The sequence below is a fragment of the Macaca fascicularis genome, chromosome 7, assembly GCF_037993035.2.
Source record: "Macaca fascicularis isolate 582-1 chromosome 7, T2T-MFA8v1.1".
NCBI lineage: Eukaryota > Metazoa > Chordata > Mammalia > Primates > Cercopithecidae > Macaca > Macaca fascicularis.
In genome coordinates this window covers 117,538,628-117,553,463 of record NC_088381.1, presented here as the reverse complement: position 1 = coordinate 117,553,463, position 14,836 = coordinate 117,538,628, and the positions used below count along the sequence as shown (strand labels likewise).

At 46.0% G+C, this 14,836-nt stretch overlaps 2 protein-coding genes across 3 annotated transcripts; one reads left to right on the top strand and one right to left on the bottom strand.

Annotated features, from left to right (window-relative positions):
- Nucleotides 1-851: 851 nt before the first annotated feature.
- DNAAF2 (dynein axonemal assembly factor 2) lies at nt 852-9,992 on the top strand. 2 transcript variants are annotated; one of them, XM_005595161.4, is made up of 3 exons: nt 852-2,833; nt 7,647-7,790; nt 9,144-9,992. In XM_005595161.4, the coding sequence occupies exons 1-3, from the start codon at nt 947-949 to the stop codon at nt 9,642-9,644; spliced, it is 2,532 nt and encodes an 843-aa protein (XP_005595218.3). In that variant the 5' UTR covers nt 852-946; the 3' UTR covers nt 9,645-9,992. The 2 variants fall into 2 exon arrangements, with proteins under 2 accessions (XP_005595218.3, XP_005595219.3); XM_005595162.4 differs by lacking the exon at nt 7,647-7,790.
- Nucleotides 9,993-11,923: 1,931 nt separating this feature from the next.
- MGAT2 (alpha-1,6-mannosyl-glycoprotein 2-beta-N-acetylglucosaminyltransferase) lies at nt 11,924-14,737 on the bottom strand. The gene has a single exon (XM_045396362.3). It carries the CDS (start codon nt 14,223-14,225, stop codon nt 12,882-12,884), a length of 1,344 nt encoding a protein of 447 aa, XP_045252297.1. The 5' UTR covers nt 14,226-14,737; the 3' UTR covers nt 11,924-12,881.
- Nucleotides 14,738-14,836: the final 99 nt, after the last annotated feature.

Here is a 14,836-nt window from a genome sequence, read left to right as displayed (position 1 = left end):
GAAGCTAAAGCTGCAGTGAGCCAAGATCTCGCCACCGCATGCCAGCCTGGGAGACAGAGTGAGACTATCTCAACAACAACAAAAAAGATTGAAATGTTGGTTTAGCAAAGTGAAAAACGCAGATAAACTTAGGTTTGGATTCGCCTGTTGAATACACTGGCTATGTGACCTCGGTTCAATTTCTCAGGTCCCATCTTCTTGTTTGTGAAAGGGGGATGAGGTTTTTATCTTTTAGTGGTGTGAGCAATGAATGGGATAATGCACGTAATGCTGGAAATTATGACAGTTACTACGATAATTATTCTGCAGAAGTAAGTAACTGCACTATGGCACAGGAATCTATAAAACAGAGAAAGTACAGCGGTGAGTTAGTTTGAAGAATCTAAGAGGGCTATTTCTGGCATTTCCACTATTCCACCATTATTTCCTTTTTTTTTTTTTTTTTTGAGACGGAGTCTCGCTCTGTCGCCCAGGCTGGAGTGCAGTGGCGCGATCTCGGCTCACTGCAAGAGCTCCGCCTCCCGGGTTCACGCTATTCTCCTGCCTCAGTCTCCCACGTAGCTGGGACTACAGGCGCCCCCTAGCCCGGCTAATTTTTTTGTATTTTTAGTAGAGACGGGGTTTCACCGTTTTAGCCAGGATGGTCTCAATCTCCTGACTTCGTGATCCGCCCACCTCGGCCTCCCAAAGTGCTGGGATTACAGGCCTGAACCACGCGCCCAGCCTATTCCACCAAGATTTCTACCCCTCCTCCCGAATGTTAGTGGTGTCACTATGGCAACAAGCACGCGCTGCTCAAGGCTCAATTTTCCAGCCGTTACTGATCTCCACCGCTTACTGATCTCCACCGCGTCACTCTCGGCTGCCAAGAGACTCTGAGGCGGATCCCCCAAGCCAGTCTCAGATTGATCCCCCTTGGCCAGAGGGCGAGAAGCCACAGGGCAGTATGGCCAAAGCGGAGGCCTCCTCGTCGCTGGAGGACTTAGACCTGAGTGGAGAGGAGGTCCAGCGGCTCACCTCCGCCTTCCAGGACCCGGAGTTCCGGCGAATGTTCTCCCAGTACGCCGAGGAGCTCACCAACCCGGAGAACCGGCGGCGCTACGAGGCGGAGATCACCGCGCTAGAGCGTGAGCGCGGGGTGGAGGTGCGGTTCGTGCACCCGGAGCCGGGGCACGTGCTGCGCACCAGCCTGGACGGGACACGGCGCTGCTTCGTGAACGTCTGCAGCAATGCGCTGGTGGGCGCGCCCAGCAGCCGGCCCGGCTCCGATGACGACCGGGGAGCAGCTCCTGGCAGTCACTGGTCCCTGCCCTACAGCTTGGCGCCAGGCCGTGAGTACGCGGGGCGCAACAGCAGCCGATACATGGTCTACGACGTGGTCTTCCATCCAGACGCGCTAGCGCTGGCCCGGCGGCACGAGGGCTTCCGCCAGATGCTGGACGCTACGGCCCTGGAGGCAGTCGAGAAGCAGTTCGGCGTGAAGCTGGACCGCAGGAATGCCAAGACCCTGAAAGCCAAGTATAAGGGGACCCCCGAGGCTGCGGTGCTGCGCACACCCCTGCCCGGGGTCATCCTGGCCAGGCCTGAGGAGGAGCCGAAGGGTCCTCTCCCGGACTTCCCCTACCCCTACCAGTACCCGGCAACCTCCGGGAACTCTGCAACCCACGGGCCCCGGGCGCCCTCCCCTCCGGAAGCGGCCTTGCAGCCCGCCCCCACTGAGCCCCGCTACAGCGTGGTGCAGCGCCACCACGTGGACCTCCAGGATTACCGCTGCTCCCGGGACTCAGCCCCGAGCCCCGTACCCCATGAACTGGTGGTCACCATAGAACTGCCGCTGTTGCGCTCGGCCGCGCAGGCGGCGCTGGAGGTGACGGGAAAGCTGCTGTGCCTCGACTCAAGGAAACCCGACTACCGGCTGCGGCTATCGCTCCCGTACCCAGTGGACGACGGCCGCGGCAAGGCACAATTCAACAAGGCCCGGCGGCAGCTGGTGGTTACGCTGCCAGTGGTACTACCGGCCGCGCGCCGGGATCCCGCCGTCGCCGGCGCAGTCGCCGCCGCCACGCCGGAAGAGTCCTTGGACCCGTCCGGAACTGACGGCCAGGCCTGCACTTCCGTTCACGAGGGGGAGGCGGGACCCGTGGGGAGTCCCGCCGAGGACGGAGGCCGCGATACCTGCGTGGCTGGGGCTGCGAGCTCTGGGGTCACCACCGTGGGCGACCCCAAGGTGGCGTCCCCGCCGGCCGGCGCTGGAGAGGAACGTGTCCCCAAGCCGGGGGAGCAGGACTTGAGCACGCACGCGGGGTCGCCGCCGGGCAGCGTGGAGGAACCATCTCCCGGAGGAGAGAACTCACCTGGTGGCGGAGGCTCCCTTTGTACGTCCTGCCGGGGCCTTGCCTGGGAGTCTTATGCGGGAAGAGAGAGTGCGCGCGGAGATACCGGTGTGGAGACGCGCGCGGAGTCGGAGGGCAAGCGCTGCGAGCCCTCAGCCCGCGCCATGGGTGGTCCCGGGACCAAGAGCGGGGAGCCTTTGTGTCCTCCGTTACTGTGTAATCAGGACAAAGAAACCTTGACTCTGCTCATTCAGGTGCCTCGGATCCAGCCGCAAAGTCTTCAAGGAGATTTGAATCCCCTCTGGTACAAATTACGCTTCTCCACACAAGACTTAGTTTATTCCTTCTTTTTGCAATTTGCTCCAGAGAATAAATTGAGTACCACAGAACCTGTGATTAGCATTTCTTCAAACAATGCAGTGATAGAACTGGCAAAATCTCCAGAGAGCCAAGGACATTGGAGAGAGTGGTATTATGGTGTAAACAACGATTCTTTGGAGGTAACAGTTCTTTCCAGAGTCCTCATATTTGAAATATCCCATCTCACTTAAAAAATTTGCTATTACGGGCCGGGCGCGGTGGCTCACGCCTGTAATCCCAGCATTTTGGGAGGCCTAGGCGGGCGGATCACGAGGTCAGGAGTTCTGGACCAGCCTGGCCAATATGATGAAATTCTGTCTCTACTAAAAATACAAAATTAGCAGGGCATGGTAGCGGGCGCCTGTAGTCCTAGCTACTTGGGAGGCTGAGGCACGAGAATCGCTTGAACCCGGGAAGCGGAGGTTGCAGTGAGCCGATATCGTGCCACTGCAGAACAGTCTGGGCGACAGAGCGAGACTCCATCTCAAAAAAAAAAACAAAAACCTGCCATTACGGGCACCTTTTCAGTTTATCCTAAACAAAGCATTTTCCATTATAACTTTTCTTGTAATGACTTGCACTGATGCACATGATGAAAGATGTCAGTGCTTGTTAAGCGTATTTTGAAAAAAAAAAAAAAAACAACATGCATCGCATCTGGTGGATGGGTTTCAGATCTTCAAAGTTACCTCGAATGCGTTGTTTCCTGAGGTCCATTGACTCGGAAGGAGACCTTAAATGAATTTTCAGGGAGCCGTAGACCTCTGGAATTGTATGCAAAAAGTAGGGAGTGATCTCTTCCGGGGAGAAGGGCTATAATTTTAGTTATGTTCTTAAAAGGGGTTTGTAACACAAAGAAGTTTAAAAAGCACTCTATAATGGGCATTTGAAGTTAGTAAATCATTTTTTCCGAGCTTAGAAAGTAGAGAAGAATAATTTACTTCCAGAGAGGAAAAGTAACTCAGCCAGTTACTTATCCAGTTACTCACACAGTTATTATGTTCAAATGCCCTTTGGGCCATATGGTGCTGCTTAATTTTAGTCTAAGATTTTGGCGGGATTGTCCTTGGGTTGGCGCTATATTAAATTGAGATTATGTCACTTTGCATCTCGTAATCATGCTTAGGTCCCTACTAATATTTAGCACAATGACTAGCATTTAACAAAGTGTGATAAATATTTGTTGAACCTAACAGTACATACGTTAACTGCACCTCTTCTGGGAAGAGGTTATTTTATTTATTTTGTTGTTATTGTTGAGACGGAGTCTCGCTCTGCCGCCCAGGCTGGAGTGCAGTGGCGCGATCTCGGCTCACTGCAACCTTCGCCTCCTGGGTTCAAAGGATTCTCCTGCCTCAGCCTCCCAAGTAGCTAGGATTACAAGTGCTCGCCACCACGTCCGGCTAATTTTTTGTATTTTTAGTAGAGAGGGGGTTTCACCGTGTTAGCCAGGATGGTCTTCATCTCCTGATCTCGTGATCCACCCGCCTCAGCCTCCCAAAGTGCTGGGATTACAGGCGTGAGCCACCGCGCCCGCCGCAAATCTTCTGTATTTTATTCATAACCATTTCTGTTATATATTCCTTGGGTTAACTAAAAATTAAAATATTTGGTGTATTATTTGCAATGAGTCAAAGATGATGTCTTTTTCTAGAGGCATGAACCTTAGAAATGCTTTTGATGGGGATGTTTCTGTAACACAGTGTTATTCTGGATCTTCAAATAATAGCAAGGCCAATTACTCTAAATGTAAAATCTTTCTATTCTCAAGGTTCACTTTTGTTTTGGTAGGTTTTCACGATTTTAAATACTGTTTAATGGAAGAAAAATATACAGCCAGGCGTGGTGGCTCACGCCTGTAATCCCGGCACTTTGGAAGGCTGAGGCAGGCAGATCACGAGGTCAGGAGATTGAGACCATCCTGGCCAACATGGTGAAACCCCGTCTCTACTAAAAATACAAAAATTAGCCGGGTGTGGTGATGCGCACCTATAGTCCCAGCTACTTGGGAGGCTGAGGCAGGAGAATTTGTTGAACCCGGGAAGTGGAGGTTGCAGTGAGCCGAGATGGCGCCATAGTACTCCAGTCTGGTGACAGAGGAAGACTCCGTCTCAAAGAAAAAACGGAGTGTGTGTGTGTGTGTAGAGAGAGTTTATTTGGGCCAAAATAGAGGACTGTAACCCGGGAGACACATATTCAAGTGGCCCTGAATATATGTTCCCAATAGAAGATAACTTGAAACTTGTTTCTTTCTGATATTTTCTACCTATTTGGACCAAACAATGAGCTGTGTTTATTTTGTAATTACAAAATTTGCTTATATAAAAGTACAGAGGAAAACATTTTTATTTGGGGCAACAATGAACTGCTTTTATAAATTAAGTAATTTAAAATATGGTTATTCTCCCCACACCCTAACTATATACCTGTATTCACTTGACGTGAACAAACTGCTTTGTGTTTGGAATTCAGGTAAAAGAGTGATTTTTGCATTTCCTAGTAATAATTTGGAAATCTTTTCGTGTCAGCATCTCGAAATCTATCTCATTCTTTATTTATTTATTTTTGGAGACAGGGTCTCAGTCTGTCTCATCCAGGCTGGAGTGCAGTGGTGCGATCATGGCTCACTGCAGCCTCAACCTCCCAGACTCAAGCCATCCTCCCAGCTTAGCCTCTGGAGTAGCTAGGACCACAGGTGCATGCCACCACACCTGGCTAATTTTTGTATTTTTTGTAGAGCTGGGTTTTGCCATGTTGCCCAGGCTGGTCTCGAACTTCTGGCTCAAACAATCCACCCGCCTTGGCTTCCTAAAGTGCTGGAATTATAGGCATGAGCCACTGTGCCCAACCTATTTTTTTTCATAATTTACCTTTTCTCTGGAGCGTAGATTCAAAATGCCCTGAATATATGCGCTCTACTTTATTCTTTTAATAACTATACAGTTTGCTAATGTCACACTGGAGTATCCCAGTGCTTAAAAATACAATACACTTCTTGACTGGGTGTAGTGGCTCACACCCGTAATCCTAGCACTTTGGGAGGCCAAGGTGGGAGGACAGCTTGAATCCAGGAGTTGGAGAGCAGCCTGGGCAACAAAGTGAGACCTGTCTCTACAAAAAACTTTAAAAAAAATTTTTTTTTCTTTTGAGACAGAGCCTCACTCTGTCACCCAGGCTGGACTCACTGCAGTCTCTGCCTCACGGGTTCAAGTGATCACAGTCTTAGTAGAGACAGGGTTTCACTATGTTGGCCAGGCTGGTCTTGAATTCCTGACCTCAAGTGATCCACCCGCCTTGGCCTCCCAAAGTGCTGGAATTACAGGTGTGAGCTGCCACACCCGGCCCAAAAAATGTAAAAATTAGTTGGGCATTATGGCATGCACCTGTAGTCCCAGGTACCTAGGTACTTGGGGGCACAGATGGGAGGATTGCTTGAGCCAGGGAGGTCAAGGCTGCAGGAAGCTATGAGTGCCACTGCATTCCAGCCTGGGCAACAAATCGAGACCCTGTCTCAAGGGGGAAAAAAAAAAGGGCTGGGTGTGGTTGTGGCTCATGCCTGTAATCCCACCACTTCGGGAGGCCAAAGCAGGTGGATCACTTGAGTCCAGAAGTTTGAGGCCAGCCTAAGCAACATGGCAAAACCCTGTCTCTACAAAAAAATACAAAAATTAGCTGAGAATGGTGGCATGTTCTGTGGTCCCAGCTACTCTGGAGGCTGAGGTGGGGGAAGATCACTTGAGCCTAGAAGGTCAAGGCTGCTGCAATGAGCCGTGATTATGCCACTGCACTCCAGCCTGGGTGACAGAGCAAGACTCTGTCTCAAAAACAAAAATAAACAAAAAAACACACCACTTCTTTTAAATAAAATACTGTAATTAGCTCTTACCTGCCCAAGAACTATAAGGCAAACTGGTCACACAAAATTGGAATAGATCCTTTCATGTATATTTCTTAGCCACCTCATTAGGAAATGTTTTAAAGCTGAATTATATTTTGTATCTGGGATCCCATTTATAGCCCTAGAGATGATGTTATTCTTATGAAATACTAAAAGAGGCCAGGTGCAGTGGCTCACACCTGTAATCCCAGCCCTTTGGGAGGCCAGGGCAGGTGGATAGCTTGAGGTCAGGAGTTCAAGACCAGCCTGGCCAACATGGTAAAACCCCGTCTCTACCAAAAACACAAAAATTATCCCGGCGTGGTGGCGGTTGCCTGTAATCCTAGCTACTTGGTAGTCTGGGGCAGGAGAATTGCTTGAACTTGGGAGGCGGAGGTTGCGGTGAGCCGAGATTGCACCACTGCACTCCAGCATAGGCAACAGAGTGAGACTATGTCTTAACAAAACAAAACAAACAAAAAAAGAAAGAAAAGAAATACTAAAAGGTCAGATTTAATAGACAAAGTACCAAGACCTCTTTCTTTTAGGTTCTTTTCCTATACATTTATGTTTGTCCTCAGTACAACTCTTACTGCTCTGTATAATACCAAACTTAAATTTTTCCAAGACAGCTCATAGGAATAACATTAAAATAAACATTTTTTTTTTTTTGAGACAGAGTCTTGCTCTGTCGCCCAGGCTGGGGTGCAGTGGCCGGATCTCAGCTCACTGCAAGCTCCGCCTCCCGGGTTTAGACCATTCTCCTGCCTCAGCCTCCCGAGTAGCTGGGACTACAGGCGCCCGCCACCTCGCCCGGCTAGTTTTTTGTATTTTTTTAGTAGAGACGGGGTTTCACCGTGTTAGCCAGGATGGTCTCGATCTCCTGACCTCGTGATCCGCCCGTCTCGGCCTCCCAAAGTGCTGGGATTACAGGCTTGAGCCACTGCGCCCGGCCAAAATAAACATTTTAAAAAATATACCCCTGAACAATGTGAGAAATTTTGTGAGCTGCTTTGAGATACAACTGTGTCAAGTGTGACTTATAAGGCAGAATATTTTTTCCCTTTTTATTTTAGGAAAGGTTATTTGTCAATGAAGAAAATGTTAATGAGTTTCTTGAAGAGGTCCTGAGCTCTCCATTCAAACAGTGTATGTCCTTAACCCCACCATTAATTGAAGTTCTTCAAGTTACTGATAATAAGATTGAAATTAATGCAAAGGTAAGGAAGTTGGTGGGCTCTATAGAGGAGTAATGAAGCACAGAGTTAAAACCTAACAAATTATTCATTTCTAATGTCATAACTTTAAACAAAATGAACATAATGGTGGAGCAGAGTGATGTTAAGAGAAGAAAAGTCTTTTTTTTTTTTTTTTGAGATAGAGTCTCGCTCTGTCACCCAGGCTGAAGTGCAGTAGCGTGATCTCGGCTCACTGCAACCTCTGCCTCTTGGGTTCAAGAGATTCTCCTGCCTCAGCCTCCTGAGTAGCTGGGACTACAGGAGCGTGCCACCATGGCCGGCTAATTTTTTGTATTTTTAGTAGAGATTGGGTGTCACCGTGTTAGCCAGGATGGCCTCGATCTCCTGACCTCATGATCCGCCCGCCTCGGCCTCCCAAAGTGCTGAGATTACAGGCGTGAGCCACTGCGCCCGGCCAAGGAAAGCCTTTTGTCTGTGTATTTATTATGTGCTACACACTTTGCTGTTCATTTTCACGTCATCTCATTTAATCCCAAAATAACCCTACAATGAGGAACAAAGAGAGAATAACACTTAGGAAGTTTGAGTACTAGTCCAGGGACATACAATCTTTTTTGACTCTCAAACCATGGGAACTATGTCGTAACATTCTTTCTAATTCAATCTTAATTTTGGTCATTTTTATAGTCTTCAGTATTGAAGATGCAAATAATTTAGTAACTACCACAATTGGCAGACATATGTATTAGAAGGGCGGCTCCGAAAAATTAAGAGGAATTCAAGAAAATTCAAGAAATTCAACAATGTGCTTATAAGAATAACTTAAATAGTTTTGTAGACCATGTTGAAAAGTATGGATTATTGTTGTGAAAGGATATAATCAGGATATCAATGCCAGGCTTACATTGTTAAAAAATGACTGGCAGTAGGCTGGGTGCAGTAGTTCACAACTGTAATCCCAGCACTTTGGGAGGCCAAGGTGTGCGGATCACCTGAGGTCAGGAGTTTGAGACCAGCCTGGCCAACATTGTGAAACCCCGTCTGTACTAAAAATATAAAAATTAGCTGGGTATGGTCGCGGACGCCTGTAATCCCAGCTACTTTGGAGGCTGAAGCAGGAGAATCGCTTGAATCTGGGAGGCAAAGGTTGCAGTGAGCCAAGATTGTACCACTGCACTCCAGCCTGGGCGACAGAGCCAGACTCAATCTCAAAAAAAAAAAAAAGACTGGCAGCAAACCAGTTGTGGTGGTTCATGCCTGTAATCCCAGCACTTTGGGAGGCTAAGGAGGTGGATCATTTGAGGCCAGGAGGTAGTACAATTTAATTTTATATTATTTCAAATAATTATTAATTGGTTGTTTCTCTTGACATAGTTGCAAGAATGTGGTAACTCTGATCAGCTACAAGGAAAGGAAGAAAGAGTAAACGAAGAAAGTCGTCTAACTAAAAAGGAATATATAGAACATTGTAACACCTCTACAACTGATTCTGATTCATCTATAGCAGTTAAAGCACTACAAATAGATAGCTTTGGTTCAGTTACATGCTTTCAACAAGAGTCTCTTGATGTTTCTCAAATGATACTTGGAAAATCTCAGCAACCTGAGTCAAAAATGCAATCTGAATTTATAAAAGAAAAAAGTGCTACTTGCTCAAATGAGGAAAAAGATAACTTAAACGAGTCAATAATAACTGAAGAAACAGATGGAGATCACCTATCTTCATTACTGAACAAAACTACAGTTCACAATATACCTGGATTTGACAGCATAAAAGAAACCAATATGCAGGATGGTAGTGTACAGGTCATTAAAGATCATGTGACCAATTGTGCATTCAATTTTCAGAATTCTTTGCTATATGATTTGGATTAATTCTATATAATTTTGGACTTTTAAATATTAAGGTTAAAAAATGCCTGTATCTAAAATTGATTCTGTTAACTGTTGTCTTAAAACTAAAGGCATTAAAGTATAAAATTAAAATTTGCAATTTTTTTTTTTTTTTAAATTGCAGTTTTGATTCTCATGGGGGAAACTGGAGATTTTTATTTTTTTACCTCTGGAGTTTAAAGTTTCCTTATGGAGATAAGTTTTGTGATTCCTGTAATAGATGTGTATATTTTTCTATTTGAGAGTTAAAACATTGTTTAATATAACCTGTGTATATATACTTCTGTGTTAAATTTTGCTTTGTCATTACTTTAATAAAATTTCAAAATATTCACTAAGTTGTGTTTGTCACACAAAGTAATTCTCAAGAATGCAATTAACTGGAATTGTGAGTACATGTGTTGGGGGTAGAATTTCAAAACTGTTTCTCAGTCTCACTAAATAGGACATTTTTAAGCTTGAAATAGAACTTAGAGGGGAAAGAACTTTACTAACCAATATTAATCTAAATAATTAGGATACAAATACACCAGATAAAATATAGTATTTTTCATCAACTCTATATTTCACTTTGTCACACAAACTATATATATTTTTGTCACATAAAGTATATATAATAGATTTAGTTATTTAGTAATGATTTTGAAAATTCAATTTTGAAGAATTTCTTATAAGTTATTGAAATACTAAAACATCTTGTGGTTTTATAGAAATTTAAGAGTAAAACTGGAATTTTTTGAATCTGGCAATTTGCTCTGATAGGAAAATTGCCTTCATTATATTATTACACACACAAAAAAACAAAAAAAGCCAGTGTTTCCTAATCACTTTCTTTCTTTAAGAGATAGGGTCGGCTGGGCGCGGTGGCTCACGCCTGTAGTCCCAGCACTTTGGGAGGCCGAGGCGGGTGGATCACGAGGTAAGGAGATGGAGACCATCCTGGCTAACATGGTGAAACCCTGTCTCTACTAAAAATATAAAAAATTAGCCAAGCGTGGTGGCAGGCGCCTATAGTCCCAGCTATTCAGGAGGCTGAGGCAGGAGAATGGCATGAACCCGAGAGGCAGAGCTTGCAGTGAGCTGAGATCACACCACTGCACTCCAGCCTGGGTGACAAAGAGAGACTCCGTTTCAAAAAAAACAACAGATAGGGTCTTGCTATGTTGTCCAGGCTGGATTCAAACTCCTAGGCTCAAGCAAAGCTCTCATCTCAGCCTCCTGCATAATCAATTTCTTTTATAACACCTAAAATGTGAGGCAAAGAGAAGATCCTAACAGGTTTTTTTCTCACAAAAAATTTTAGGGCAAGAAAATTAAAGGAAGGAAATGCAGAAAGGAAAAGAAAATGCAGAAAGGAAAATATTTGTTGATCTAATCACTAACCCTCAAAGCCAGGAACTGATCTATTTGTTTCAAAAACAGCTGCTACTTCAGACTCTGGCCTTCTTAGCTCTGTCCTGGAAATAACCTAAGTTTTTAGTTCTTTGAACTAGTGATGTCAGGTCAGAGTACCAGAAATAGGTAAAAAGCCTCCTGATTCACCCTTATTTAACCCCCCCCAAATCTTGCACCAGATTGGGCTGTGAGGGTAAGTCTAAAGGTAGCTCGTAAAGCAAGAGAACTATTTACCTCAACTTGGATGAGCATATGTGCTCTTAAACCACTATGAATCTTAAATTGATGCAATAATTTTGAGACTACCATTTAATAGTTGTAAGTTGAAGTAACTTTTTTTTTTCTTGAGATGGAGGCTCACTCTGTTGCCCAGGCTGGAGTGCAGTGGCATGCTCTAGGCTCACTGCAACCTCTGCCTCCCAAACTCAAAGGATCCTCCCACCTCAGCCTCTCAAGTAGCTGGGACTACAGATGCACCACTACACCAGGCTAATTTTTTGTATTTTTGGTAGCAATGGGTTTTTGCCATGTTGCCCAGGCTGGTCTCAAACTCCTGAGTTCAAGCAATCTGCCTGCCTCAGACTCCCAGAGTGCTGAGATTACAGACATGAGCCACCACACCCAGCCCCTAATATCTTTACACAGAAATTAGTCTTTTATGAGAAATTTTTGGTTGAATGCAATTACAAATTAAGGGAAACTTCTACATTAAATATGGAGCAAAATTTAAGCCTGTTTCCTATAATTTTCTGTATCTGTCCTTTTAAAAAGTATGATTTAAGTTAAAGCCGGCACTAGAAAGTATTTCACTTTGGCATGACTGAACTTTGTACCATTTCTGGCTTTCAAAAACAATTTACGCTGTATTTACCTTACACAGCAACATTTTATTGTTCATTATCTATGCCTGGGTAATTTGAAAGCCAAACAGTTTCTTGCACAGGGAATGCATTGTCATGAGCTGGGTTTTATTTCAAACTCAATTATACAATGTGGCAATAATAAATATTAAAATATAATGCTAACTCAAAACTTGTAGAATGCCTTCACTAAACTTGCTATAAAGAGTAAACAAAACTTATTCTGCAAAAGGATTAGGAACCTTTTTATGCAAAAATGAGTATTTTATTTTGTCAGCACTAAAAGAAAAAAAAAAAAACAAAAAAACACTGTATTTCTACATTGAGGTGAAAACAATGTTTAAACTTTCTTATCAATCAAATACATTCCAAAAGAAAGTGTGTTCTATGAAGGTTCCAAAGCACACTCAAAACACAACAGTACAGGAATCTAATACTGAAAATGACTGTTCTGACAGGGTGTTTTAATAAACATAACTTTTTAATTATTAAACCAGTGAAGCAATCCCTTCCTAGTAAGTGTGTCAATAGAGGGAAACTGGGTTTGTTCCATTAATACCCTAACCATTTCATGGTAATACTTTTTACTGCTTTGACAGTTTTAAATAAATTTTGCTGTACTTAAAATAGGTTTTAAAAGTGGAAAAGTGTACAAAGTTTCAGATAAAAAGATTAATAGATGCAATTTAAATCAAATTTCCCCTCTTCTATCAATCAACAATAATCAGTTTTAGCAGATACAGATTGAGCTTTAAAATCCTACTCCCAAAATGAAACCTTCAGTTTTAAATCTTAATCAGACATAATTGGAAAAGATTACTATGTATTTGGACACCTTTTACAAGATTTTGTTTTTGTATTAAAGCAGAAACCAGTTCCTAAACTCTTTTATTCAATTGTATGTCCTGTTTGGACAAATATCAAAAATAGAAGACTGTCACTTTTGCTTCTGTAATTGTGATTTTCACTGCAGTCTTCTATAACTTTTACAGAGTTCATGGTCCCTAATATCTCCCCACCCTCCATTTTTTCTAGGTGGAGAAATGGCTACCATAGTAAACTTCTCACTGATAGTTAGAGTTTCTGGAAACATGTATTGTTTGTTATTATTTAAGAGTGACTCAATTTGGGCACTCTGGGTGGATGGTCTACAGGTTTTCTTGTGATGCATACCACAGTCTCCAGCATGAAAAATCCTAGGAACTTGAGGAACCAGCACTTTCCAGAATTTTGGAAGACAAGATACAGTCAAGTATTGAAGAGTCCAGTCCCAGTTATAATCATCGTAAGTACAGAAAGTGTCTGTGCACTCGATCAGCTTCTGATAGGCATTCCGGGTCAAGGCTAGACCCATATTGTGCTCTGTGGATTTCCAAGTTTTCACATCTACCTTGTCAGCCATGCCATAGAAACTGCGACTGGCAGTATAGGTCCCCAGGGAGAGAACATCACATTCAGGGCACTCTTGCTGCTTCAGTTTCCACATCTTTTTGAAGACATGGTAAAAGTCTGGGGCTAAGTAGTGATCTTCTTCTAGGAAAAGTATAAGGCCAGCATAATCTCGAAGAATTTTGACTCTTTCCCACACAAAATGCAGCTTCCACCACCAGTGATGTTTGGTCTGGGAGAATTTGGCCTCTCTATAATGGCCGAAGGAGTCGGGATACTCAGCATTGATGCACCCCAATTTCAAAGCGGCATTCTTCGACAGGTCTCTGGGACAATCTCTAGGGTCACTGCCTGGAAACTCATTAGGGTACAACTGAATGCTGAAAGGAAAGAACACCTGCAGAACCGGACAGAAATCCACCCCGGCGATCAGCTGATTGATCTCGGTCGACCAGAAGTCGTGGCTAAAGATGACGAGGACGTTGTCAATTCCCTGGGCTTTTCGAAGTGAGTCCAGCAGCAGTCTGAGGTATTCGGGCCGGTTATGCACCTGCACCACCAGCACCAGCTCCCGGGGGGCCCAGTTGCCAGTCTTATCTACATTCCTCAGCGTCTGATCAAAGTTCAGCTGGTACACCAGGGACCGGTACCGCAGCGTCAGGTTGTCCGCCTCGGGCTGAGGGGCCGCCGGGACCAGGGGAGCCGCCGACTCGTTGGAGACCCTGCGGATGCCCACAGCCACAGAGGGGTGGTCCCCGCCACGGCTGCCGGCACCCCGCACGGGTTCGGCGTCCACCAACGGCGGGGCGAGGGCCTCGTTCTTCCTTTGTCGCCCATTGCTGCTCCAGAGGACGAAGCCGCAGGCGGCCACCACGAGCGTCAGGATTAGCACCTTCCGTTTGTAGATGCGGAACCTCATGGTCTCCAGGGCCGGGAGCGCGGGCGGGCGGGCGCGGAAAGGAGTAGCTGCTTCTGCACGTATGGGGCGGGCGGGCGGCGGCCGTCGCCTTGGCCTGTCACGGTCGGAACTGGCCCCCGCGGCTGCCCTCGCTAACTCATCCCGGACCCCGGGGGTCCTGAGGCCCGAGACCTCTCAGCTACCCCGCGCCGCCTGCGCTCCACACATCCTCGCCTGGCAGCTACAGCTCGGGCATCCGCGCCGCCGCTAGGAGCCGCGGCTCGGCTTCGTCTCGGTCCTCTCCATTCAGCACCACGGGTCCCGGAAGAAACCCAGCAGCTGCCCCACCGCACCCTAGCTTCGTTACCTGCGCCTCCAGCGGCCCTGCGTCCTCTGTGTTCTCATCCTTACGTGGGCCCTAGACGGCCAGGACTGAGCGACGCAGCCTCGCCCCACTCCGGTGGCGACAGTTCTGACAACCCGCAACTGGCCCGCGGAACACCGCGGCCCTCCGGCCCACACCCCTCCGGCCCGCCCCTTAGACCGTTGGTTGGTGCTTTCCAGACGCGACCGAAGGCGCCTGGCCGCCGTGACCGGCTGCCTATTGGTTCGCAGTACTGTCGCTCAGGTGC